This window comes from Tachypleus tridentatus, chromosome 6 (assembly GCF_004210375.1).
Source record: "Tachypleus tridentatus isolate NWPU-2018 chromosome 6, ASM421037v1, whole genome shotgun sequence".
Lineage (NCBI taxonomy): Eukaryota > Metazoa > Arthropoda > Merostomata > Xiphosura > Limulidae > Tachypleus > Tachypleus tridentatus.
This window is the reverse complement of record NC_134830.1, coordinates 63,583,266-63,596,114: the sequence shown is the minus strand read 5'-3', so window position 1 is coordinate 63,596,114 and position 12,849 is coordinate 63,583,266. Positions and strand designations below refer to the sequence as shown.

General features: G+C 29.1%; 1 protein-coding gene across 1 annotated transcript in view; it reads left to right on the top strand.

Annotated features, from left to right (window-relative positions):
• LOC143252683 (arfGAP with SH3 domain, ANK repeat and PH domain-containing protein-like) overlaps positions 1-12,849 on the top strand; it is a 97,527-nt gene that overhangs the window by 70,457 nt on the left and 14,221 nt on the right. Inside the window, 6 exon segments of the mRNA XM_076505205.1 lie at positions 3,399-3,484; positions 5,990-6,173; positions 6,683-6,799; positions 7,970-8,104; positions 9,246-9,417; positions 12,475-12,702. Of these exon segments, the coding sequence (XP_076361320.1) occupies positions 3,399-3,484; positions 5,990-6,173; positions 6,683-6,799; positions 7,970-8,104; positions 9,246-9,417; positions 12,475-12,702 (922 nt within the window).

The following is a 12,849-nucleotide window of genomic DNA, read 5'->3' as shown; positions in this document are numbered from 1 at the left end:
GTATTCTATATTATTTGCAGATGTAGCCATTGAACTTCATGCCTTGAATAACTCAAACAAGTATAAATAAATCATCATATGTGGAAATTTAATGGATTTTGTAAGGCACATGAAGAGAAAGGAGGGAAATCACTGATCTTGGTGATTTTGTCTAAAAACCTTTTTTTGAGTGTAAATTGCATTGCAGTTAAATATGATCATAGTTAAAATGTAGAATAACATCAATAGTGGAAGAAGGAGCTGTAAGCTTTAGGTACTTATCATTTTGTTATCAACAGATTATGAAATCCTTCTGTTTATATTACTAGTTTTTTTTAATTCTTATATTGTAATATTTAGAAGAAATTACTTGTTACTTTTATTTAACCCTACAATTCCAAAACCACAAATTACGAGTATATTTTGAATTTTTGTACCTCAGTTAACTTTCACCTTTCTACCCAAAACTTTTATTGAATCATACTGTCATGTGCCAATTTAAAGAAAGTCATTTTTAGTACCTATAAGTATTATAGGAACATTGTATATTTGAATGCAGTTGAACTAATTGTTTTACGTACTACTAGATAAAAGTACAAACAGTTATATGTACTGTTTGAATTACTTAATAATCTACTTATTCAACACAACTTTGTATAACAGTGTTTCTGTTACTGTGTCAACAGTTTTGTATTTTAACACTCCTACGAAAAGTGGGGCCTAATAGGCCCCAGAGCAACTTGAAAGGTTATTAATATTAGGCTAATAATTTTGTATTTAAATGAAATTGCCATTTAAATCCATTAATGAATGGATTAACGAGATTCTCACTGTCCCTATCTACTATCTAGCAAAACCACAGCCAGGGGAACGTGCTTGGAGAAATCAGGACTAAAAACGTCTTTTCGTAGGAGTGTTAAAATGTTAAGTTATGGTAAATTTTACACATATATACACAAACATTTTCAGTTGGCAGTGAGAAAACTTTAATAGTCAAATATTATGATAAGTTGCTGATAAATATACACCTAATTGCATGTGCCTGGGTACTATATTTGCTTAATTACAGTACAGTTTTTTTTTTGATAACTTAATTACTCATTTTCTTTTAAAAACAACACTCGTTGATTTTAAAGTGAAACATTTTATAAAATACTCTTGATACATTTTGCAGTTTTTCCATATTCATTATAGACTTTTGTAATAAAAACAATCAGCATGAATCAGTCATAAATAGACCTTAAACATTTTTATTCAACCTTAATAATCAAGTCAGTTATAAATGAAGCAAAATTAAATGGCATATGTGTAATCATATGATCCTGGCAGTTAATTACATTATGGTTACAATAATAGGTTAGTTATTTTAATTTGAGTATTTGATACTAGATTTCACTTTGGATTATAAGTTTTTACTGTATTTATGATTTTGTAACATACAGTGTTATTTACTGATTTATACAGAAAACATTTAATGAAAAAAAGCAGTCAAACATACCAGTAAAATATATACAAGAACTACTGATGATTAAACTTTTCCATCGTATGCATACAGTTTTTTTACCATGATTTGCAAAATTGGTACATGATACCCCATCTATTTCTGCCTGTTAAAAAATGTTCTTTCAGCCCTGTTATTCAGTTTTAATTAAATTCCCATTAAATGACATGTTCATTCTGTTAAATCATGAAATTCATTGGTAATTATTAGCCTCAATGATCAAACCTTCCTTAAGTAAAGGATGTATTTTAACCCTACTATGATTGCTGGGAAAATTTTCTAATACCAGTATGAAAATATGTGATTTTTATCTTGAGCTTATTAACACTTGAATTAAATACATTCAGAGCCTGTATTATTTGTGAAAGTCTTAACAATTCATAATTTCATTTTTTAAATATTATTTCTTTCCAACAAATTATCAACTTAAGTTTCAAAAAGTCATCATTGACATTCTAGTGACTTTTATCACTATAAATACTTGACATCTTAGAAATAGTTTACCATCCTATTGATAATATATTACTGTTATTTCTCTTATTTCTCTTATTATTGTTATTAATGCATTTAACTTTTTTTTCTTAAAATTCTCTTATATTTTGAAGAAAATTACTTTAAATTTTGGTAATTTTTTGTTTGTATGTCTTCATAAATAACCTTCCACTTAAGCTGGTTGGCTCATAGTGACTGTAACAAGTGTTAAACCTTAAATTTATTCTATACTGTAACAAGTCTTAAACCTTAAATTTATTCTATACTGTAACAAAAATCTAGAAGAAGAAATAATGTGTACAGTAATATTTATTTTGATGATGACCAAGCATGTAAAATTAAAACAAATTATTAATAATAATATAGACCTTAATATTTATATATTAGATGCCAAAAAGTTAAATATTGGTAATATAAACATGGAAAAAATATTATAGCATATTGTGTATCCATTATCTTGATTGATTTGTGACTTGAATTTTGAGCTCAAGGAAGCTTCTTTGTATTTAAGATCCGGAAAAGCATCAGCTGTTCCCAGAATTTCTGCTCAAAGAATATTTGTCTGACATGCTTTTCTAAGTAATGACCATCTATCACACTCATTATTTACTTCATTTGATTCAAAGACCTTGCATATCAATAAGTTTATCATGTAATACAAGAGATGTTTCACTAATGTAAAATACATTTCATATTTTACGAGTTATTCTGTAAATTGTATTGTATACTGTACATTTATCCCTTTCTTCCATATATTTGATGCTAATCATATTAACTCTTGTTTATGTAGCTTATCTAATCTTTGTACAGTTTTTATAGGTAAGCTTGTTTATTAAACAGCTAATTGTTGTTTTTTCTGTAAGGGATAACCCAAGACAAACATTTGTCTTCTTGTTTAAAAGTAGTGTTACTTTTTTTCAATATATATTTAGTCTTCTTAACTGTATCTAAAATAAAACTGGTTGAGTAACCATTCAGTCTGAGCATATGTTGTAAATCACTCAGTTCTTTAAGCTTGCTTGCTTTGAAATTACAATGTGATTGATCTAAAGTACTTGTCCTATGATTGCTTCTTGTTTGTATAAATAAAGTGATGGAACTCTGTGTAAGAAAGTTGGTTAATAAGAACATTGTTTTATTTTACACACTTGTTACAGATCTGCCTTGTGGATAAATCAAGAACATGTAGGAAATTTTTCACTCATCCAAAACCTTCTTTTAGATTGATTTTTTTCTGCACCTTTTTCAAACTTTTGTAGATATTATTACAATTAATTATGTTTTGTAGCAAACATAATGTTTTGCCATTTTGCATATAGTGTATGTTCTTTAGCTAGTTATAGAATTTACCAGAAATATTAGTTAAACATGGATAAATGTTTTACAAAATAAATGCATTGTTGCTTTTCATCTTATAATATTTCAGAAAACAGGTGAAACTAGTCTACATGTTGCTGTTACTCAGGAAGATGGAACATCTCTCCATGTAGTTGATTTTCTTGTACAAAATAGGTGAGAGCCATTGTTGTGATACAGATAACACAGAAAGAAGTACTAAATAATTATAGTTACAGACATGCAAAAATGTTTAAAAATATAAACATGTAAATTGTTGTAACAGGAGACATCAAGTTTTCAACTAAGGTTTGAAATCTGAGTAAGTCTGTTGTTGAAGGATCCAGATGTGAAGCAAAGGGAAATAATAATTATTTAAAGCATGATATGAAATGTATTTAAAATCCTTTTTTCATCATTTAATGCTTGTTTTAAGTACCCAATAAGGATCACTAGCTGTTTAAAGTCAAGTATCATATACTTATTAAAGTCAAAAAGTTGTTCAGTTACTTCATTATGTTTGTGCATGTATCTCTTATTAGTAAAACAGATACTTATTTTTCATGAGACTACTTGATTATACAGTCATTTCATCAAAAAGTTTAATCCTATTACATGTGATGATAATCCATTGTATTTACAAATAAAACATAATGAACATTCATATATAGACAGCTACATAAAAGGTTAGTTTTTGAAATTTGAAGATTGCATTGGATTAAAAGGTGTTCTATAATACATACGGTCAGCTCTTTTATATCAAAAACATGATAAAAACATTTATTACCACAACATAGTTTTTTTGTTTATATTTCATTACAGTTGATGATATAAAAACAACATGAATTTGAATGTGTTAAATGTACTTTAGTGCAGTGTTAATTGACGAAAGAACAGATTCATGTTTATTGTTTACTATCATATATTACTTTAAAACAAAGTTTTATGATATAATTGTTATATTTATCTTAAATCTTTTTGTAAATTTTATTGGCAGTTTTATAATATTAGTGTTTTTTGGAATCAAGCAAATTTGTATGTGTTATACATAATATTTGTACAGAAATATCATTTAGAAAATATTACTTCAAAAGATGTTGTTAACACCCTATTTTCACCCTCATTTGATGTAATTAAACTGATATGGTTATAATTATTGACAGTGAAGTTCTTTTTATATATACATGTGTGTGTGTATAATATTTAACAGTCAAGCAAAATAAATCAAAAGGAAGGACTGTGTTAAAAACACCAAATCCAAACCACTGAGCAACAATAATTTTTGATTAACAAAAACAAGACCAAACAAAATAGAAAAACCCTGCACGAATCAAAAGGTTCCCCACATGACAGGCTATAATGTGGGATATGAATAGTACCCTAGATTTTGGAGGTGACTGTGGAAATATAATTATTCATTATAATTCGTCAGTATAGACAGTTTAGATATTACATGCAAATTTCATATAACTGGTGTGTTAAAAGTCATATCAAAATCTCTTACTAACTTTATGAGAAACTAAAGTATCATTCAAAATGCTTCATTAATACTTTTTTTAGTATCAAAAGTTTTAAAATGGTACAGTTTTTGTTAGATTTCAATGTAAAGTTCTGTTGGTGTAAAAGTTAAAAGACAAAAGGTCTGAATTATGCAGTACCTGTTTTGATTTAATGTTTAGTACATGTACAGAAAAGTCATTGTTTTTATATATTTTGACATTAATAAGTGTAATAATATTCAAAATAATATAATTTAATTAAAAGTAAAGAACTTATAGAATGTTCAAAAGAAATGGCATTATCTGTATGAAATAGATGTTGTTAGGGTTCTGTTTTAAAAACCTACTATTTACTTATTTCATTAAAAAAATAATTCCCTTTCAATTATCACATAGGTTTTTGAATGGCCAGGTTTTATAATAATGGTATTGTAATTTTGAACCAATTCTCCATGGAAATATTGATACTATTATGTCAGTTATACTTGTATACTTCCTTTGTCATAGTAGTATACTAATAATATAGGCCCAGCATGGCCAGGTGGACTAAGGCATTCGACTTGTTATCTGAGGGTTGTGGTTTCAAATCCCAGTCACACCAAACATGCTTGCCCTTTCAGCTGTGGGGGCATTATGTTATGGTCAATCCCACTATTCTTTGACAAAAAAGTTGCCCAAGAGTTGGCAGTGGGTGGTGATGACTAGCTGCCTTCCCTCTAGTCTCACACTGTTAAATTAGGGATGGCTAGTGCAGATACCCCTTGCATAGCTTTGCATGAAGTTCAAAAACAAGCAAACAAATTAATAATATAGTAGTTGTTGCATTAGGCATAGATATCTGGTTACATCTTGTTATGTTTTTCAAGAGTCATAGTATGGATTAATTGAATTATTTTTAAGTGTGTAGTGTGTGTGTGTGTGTGTGTGAATTTTTATTTTTCAAATTTTGTTATGACAATTATTCATCAGAAAAGAAACAATGAATAGTTCTGAGTATAAAGAAATGTGTTTATATATGTGTATATATATAAAGTTAATAATTTTATTAAGAGAACTAGTTTAACTAAGTCTACTATGTTTATAAAATTCAATGTGAAGATTTAAGTTGAACGTTTATAAATTCATTGCAAGTTGTTGAGCCTTTAAGATTCTATATTAACTGTACTGACATTTGTTTTCACAGTTCCAGTATAGACAAACAGACCAAGCATGGCAATACACCCTTACATGTAAGCACTTTACAGAATCAAACTGAATGTATGAAATTACTTTTGAGATGTGGGGCCAATCCACAGATAGAAAACTCTGAGGGAAAAACTCCACTGGATATAGCCAGAGAAAAGAAATTTCACACTTGTGTAGAGCTGGTGAGTACATTTAAAACAAACATTTTTATGAAATTGAGATAAACAAAAGATACAACAATAAAATATTAAACTAGTATAATCACATTTTATACTATTTTCATATAAAGTTCTTGTACTTCTGGCTTCGTTGGATCTGAAGTGACAAAATCTCAGATAAAATAAAAGTTTTTATTATAATTTGCAGAGTAAAAGTTGTTTTTCTAACTTTATTGCCAAAATGTTTCCCACTAGATATGTTATTAGACTACTTGTACAATAATTTCATATTTTATTTATAGATGTGCTGTCTGTATAGTTTAAGTCAATTTTTCAAAACAGTGCAATAATTGTTTTTTTTTATATTTATAAAATATTTTTAAAGACATTTTCTTATATTTTGAAGTTTATAATTTCATGGTGCACTAGAACATGTTGCAGTGTTATAAGTAGGTGTTTTCCTTAGTTTTGTTGTAACTGTCTCAAGGTATTGATATTCAGTTTGTTTCTCTCTTGCTCCCCATCTTGCAAAGCTTGAACATGCTCTTCAGAACAAGAAAACTATGTTTGAAAATGTGAACATTGATTGGCGTTTAACACATGAAGATGGCTCTACTGACTTAAGTGATGAAGATGGTGCTGATGAAAAGGTCAACACAAAAACAGTTCTTTTTAATGTTAAGTAAAACATGTTTTGGTGATATAATTTTTTCTATGTGAACTATATGTATATATTTATATATAAAATGCAGTGATATTGCTTTTGTAATGACAGGAAGTGCATTTATTTGATAAAGTAATTAATTTGTACAAGTTAACTAATATTCATGTAATTTTAAACCAAGTTGTTGGAATAAACTAAGATATAGTATTTATTGTCACCCAACTTTAATTTTTTTTCAGAACTTAGATATGCTAGTGCTTTAGTCAGTCTTTCCTAAACTATGACTTACATTGTACCAGCCCAGTTACTTAATACCAAAAACATACACAACAGTTATCTGCTACAAATATAATTAATGTTCTTATGTTTTAAAAAGCAATTTAAACTACAGGAAGTGTGAGCTTTTATTACCATGATATCAAAGCTATTATTATGTAGCACAGTCTGTTCAAAAATATTAAGACAATAATATATATTTCCAAAAGAGAAGATTGTCTCCATAGTTTTAAAATACAATGTTTACTAATTTTATTACTGAAAATTGTGTTCTGGTGTTGTGGCAAAACCTATCTGTACATGTGAAAATGTTCAGTTTATGAATAATGTTAAACATTCTTATCAGTAAATGAAAAGTAACACTGAATGTGTTTGTGCATGGTAGTAGTACTTAGTAGTTTAGTAAATTTAGTTGTTTTTTATCACTTTAGAAAATAAATTGAATTTTTTTACTTATTTCAATATTCAAAATGTTTGCTGTCAGTGTAGAAATATATTTGATTTATTTTGTTTTTATGTTTTGGACAGTTTGACTATTTCATTTATTAGTTGTTACGTGGACATGGAGAATTGCAAAAATGACTAAAATTATAATTTTTAACAATCATAAAAGAATTATATAAAGTTAAAAAGTGTTACCATTAATCATCCATACATTATTATGCTTTCGTTAAAATTAAACTTATTTGTGGAAAGGAGAAACTTGGATAACGAAGAAGCAACTTTAAATTTATCTCTCATTTTTGACATAGTATGTAAATTAAGAATGTTTCTGAAAGGGTTTTTATTTTTATTCATTGATTATATCATCACTTGATAGTTAGAAAAGAAATTGTGGATTATTTTTACTTTTACACTGATATCGTCTTGTATGTTTCAGTATCGGTTATTTACCATGGGTTCTTTTAAACACTTGGTTAATGGGACAAGCAGGCTAGACAACTACATCAGAAAATTCTCTCTTTCTGCACTTGAACAGAGAAACTTTGGAGAAAGAGTCATACTCACTCCATTGGTAAACATATTAATAAATCCCCTCTCAGCCCTTGGAATGAAACTTTTTCTGCTACAATTCAGGAATTTTGGATTACAGCAGAAACCATAGCATGTGTTGTTCAGTACTAATTATATTACAAAAGGATTAAAACCCATGCAGTTTACAGCAACAGAATAAATCAAAATAGTATTATATAAGGACAAATCATCACTTTCAAATTGGGTAATATATTTGTGCCAGTGTTTCCCTGAGTGAGTTGCTTGATTAGTTACAACTAACATTGGCTCTTCCTGCATAACCACAGCCCTTTCCAAAAAAAAAAAAGAAAACTATCCTCAGAATGTGTTATTTTCATTTTAATCATATAATGTTTTTCTGTCTTATTTCTTCAACAGTAATTCAAGTAAGTGGCATGAAAGGACTTCCATATGCTTTACCTGTGTACTGAACTTTACTATACTGCGTTCTTGATGAAAATATATTTTTCACTTCCGTACGATGCTTTTTTAATTTGTTACTTGTTTATTTCAAGCCTGCTGTGCTGTTGCCTGAAAATGAATTGTGATGTGATATATAAACTTCAGTGAAACATTAATATTGTTTTCATTGTGTTTGTTTATTCTTTTACTCTCTAGTGATTAATAATTTCTCATGCATGTCAGTTATTGGTTTGTATGCCTTAAAATTTTGAAATTAGTCATTTGTAACAATATTGTTTTACTGTGATTGTAAATAATATTTTTCAACTGTTGAAAAGTGCTATGAAAAACAAGTTATAATGTTCTTTTTTTCTTTTTTTAAGAGATAGGATTTTTCTTTTTGCTTTACAGTTTGAGGTTTGAGTTTAAATGATCAAAGCAATAGGATTTTTATGAAACATAAATTGTAATATATTTTGTGTAAGCACTTTTCTTTATTATGTTGTATTTTTTGTGTGATCAGTAGTATATCAGCAAAATTAGATATTTTGTTGTTACTGCTAACATTGTATGACATATGCAGATATTTTAGTTTTGTACTATATTTTATGTGAATCTATAGTATACCTTTCAACTTAAATGTTTATTGTTTTAAAATACACAGCAAAGTTTTAATTTTATCATAAGAATTTAGTATTATTTCCTAAAACAGTTTTGTTTTTCAACTTTTTTCCTTGTAGGGCAACCAAACTACACCTGAAAGGCGATGCCATTCTCGACCTTCCAGTGTTATAGGGAATGACTCCCCACCCAAAATATCTGCATTGATATGTGAGGGGCCAAAACAAAGTCCAGTACCTGCACCACGTATCATGCCTCCACCACCTCCACCTCAAAGCAAAAAGCCCATGGGTTAGTGCATATAAGTTTAAATCTTAATAAAGATGAGTTCTCTTTCACCCCAAGTGTCTATTACTATGCATGACAGATAGGTTTTTAATGCCTTATGTTGAAACTTTTATTAACCTACTTTTTGTTTATGTTATGCTAATTGGTATTGTTAGCTAAAGTCTTAGTTAACAATACAAATTTTAATAGTATATAAGTAGTAAGTTACTAATTCTACAAGGAAATATTTTTTAAAAAACCAAAATTTCTCTTAGTATGACATATATTTCATATTTTCTCTAAATATCTTGTCTTCTCTGTTTTTCAACTGCCCTTTGGAAGAGTAAGAAATTAAATGTGCATTATTCACATAATTAGGTTTTTAGGATTTTTTTAGGTTAGTTAAAAGTAGATTAGGTAATATAAAAGATAATATCCTAAAATGGTTTCTTGAGGTACAAGGCAAGCACACAAACAGCATATGGGTAATGTAGTTCGATAACATTAACATGAGCTGCACTTACCAAGAATGACTTACAACTTAAAATGGCATGGCTAGTACTTAGAAATCATTTAAAGGGCAATCAAAAGGACAATAAAACAATAACATTTAATCATGAATAGGCTTATACTGTTACAAGTTTAGGTTACTTAGGATAAACAAATGTAGTTTCATGTTACAACTTGAAGTCATCTTAGAGAGAAAAAAAGGGTGATTTAGATTTATTTCTTTTTTGTGTGTGATTATGAGGTTGGTCAAATTGATTGATTCCATTTTTAATTAAGGTAGGTTTTACTGGAAAAATACATTTGAAATGTATTTAGGAGGGTTTAGTGATTACACAAAGGAAATCTGTGACGACTTGGATAAATCCAGAATGCTACTTACAAATTATGAAAGACAGATTTGAGCTTGTTGCATTGAATAACTTGTAGGCATTCTTGTGTTGAAGGGGGTGATGTCATATTCTATGAACTTAGAGAAGTGCACCATCTCTTTTGGGAAAGAATTGTCCAAATCAATTAGGTAAGCATGCATGATGAGGTACATACAGGACAAAATACAGTCACCTTGTCAATGTCTGGGATAAAAGACTCAACTTGGTATTCCTGTCCTCCTGTCAATGATACATATTAAACATAATAGACTTATCTTTTTTTCATGTGAGACCTGAACAATATCTTCTCCCATCAGTGTGCAGAAGAAATGCAGAAATTGTATAGAAGCTGAAGAAAGACAAAAAAAAAAAAGTTGGAAGCACACTGACAGCTTTTAACAGTATTGAGTCCTACCAAGTTCAGAGAATGCAGACAGAACACAGCATATGTGCTCATTTTGTTTTTTAGAGAAGTCTGTAGGCCACTGCATTTTCTGGGCATTTGATTTGTTGTATGACTGTCCAGTTGCTTCTTGTATATCTCCTTCAACATTTCCCAGTTCTACATTGGCCATTAAATTGCTTGTATAAATACTTATTGACTCTTGTTAGAGGAATAGCTCTTCAGTTACTGCTTCTTCACTCATGTAGTAAAATATGATACAGTTGGAAACATCTGATGATGAATTGATGATTATAGTGAAGTACCTTACAACACTTCATTGGAAATTGCCTTGAAAACTCCCATCCCCCATTAAAAGGAGAGTCTTTCTTCATGAGTTGTGGATGACAGGATATGCATCCACATCCTGGATTGCCTCATGACTCCAGATGCTTTGCCGTAAATGGGTTGAATTTCTCCAAAACTTGCGTAGCTTTGAGAAAGTTTCCATTTTTAAAGTCACCATTGTCCTCACTATCTCTTCTTAAAGTTAAACCTCATTCACATAAAAACTTATTCACTTTACTGTACTAATTATTACCTTCATCTCTGGGTGCCAGGTTACTACAGTGAGAGTTCTTGTTTGCCAAAAATGATCTACCAAAGCAATTGCTTTAAACCAAGAATATAAACATGTATAAAAACCTATTAAGTTAATTTGTTACTTTTTAGTAGGATAAAAAGGAATAAAAAATAATCATTAATAACTTAAACCATTACAAACAAAGGATTTGGACCAAGTTTTGTGATGTGTTAATTGAATGTTTGAAAACTTACATTCCATATCATGGGGAAAAAAAAAGGAATTTTACAGCAACTAGATTACAAGAAGAAAAATAATTCCAAGTTTAATATGATATATTTATAACATTTTCAGCTTCAGAAACTTAAATTGTGAAACAAAACTTGCTACTGAAATTTGAATTTTTCAAAATTTTCCTTTTTTTTTAATCAAACTATCCAAGTAAAAACAAGCAACATACTCATTGAAAATATTTTTATGTCTGGCTTTGTATCATACTGTGACATATTTTTTCTGTGCAGGCAGAAAGTTTAACAAAAGTAATAATCACAAAAGGATGTAAAAATTGGTAATTAGGACTACTAATTTCAATTTTGTATGATTACTTGACCCAAAACAAAATTTTAATATAACAAACAAAAGTAGAAAATATGAATATTTTTTACCATAATATTTTGAGGGTAATATGAGGGGAGGAATCAGACAAAATGTTTTATAACTTGATATTGTCATTTTTCCTCCTGTAAAGCCTTGAAGAGCCAGGCTGGAAATGGTTGATGTTTTTATTTCTGGCAAGCTTTGAACTTTTTAGCTGGAGTGTTTTTTGGATCATGTGTGATTCTCACAATGTCAAAAATAGTGAAACAATGAAAAAAATAATCTAGCCATAAAGGCAGGCTATGAATTAATCCTGTGACTACAGAAATGAAACTATAAATAACAAATGTATGTGCATGCATGCATGTGTGTATGTATGAAATGAATGAATGTAAATTAACATAAAATCAAGACGTGAATACCTGTATCATCAAAAGTATTTGGATACTACACACTCAGCTAGTCATTCATTACTTATATAAAACAGTGGAAGACAAATAAGATTTTTTTAAGTAATATGATAGATATTTTTTAAACACAAACATTTGTTATATGACTGTATATGAAAGACAATTAGCATGTTGTGTACAGTAAGGTAATTATGTAAAAATACTGACTGCTTAGTCCATTACTCTTGTTAGTTCCAGGGTTGAACTCTAATGGTAGTATGAAGAAAAGAGCTGCTCCCCCTCCTCCTAGTCTTGCTTCAGGTACTGTTTGCCACACTCGTACACCTTCTGATCCAGGTCTTTCTCAGTCTCCATCAAGTGCAGTACACAAACGCAATCACTCAACTGACTTCATGTCCACAAGCAATCACAATGTGGCCACTAGTCGGGGACAACAGACACCAGTGGGTGCTCATTTAGGTAAAGATTTCAGTTATTCATATTATTTACGTAGACATTATATAAATACCTTTCCTAAAAGTTAAAAAAAGCTAAAATTGTTCTCTCTCTTTGGGTGAAAAATTTTGTACTGAACAAAGTTTTGATCAGTGATGAATATTTGAATGA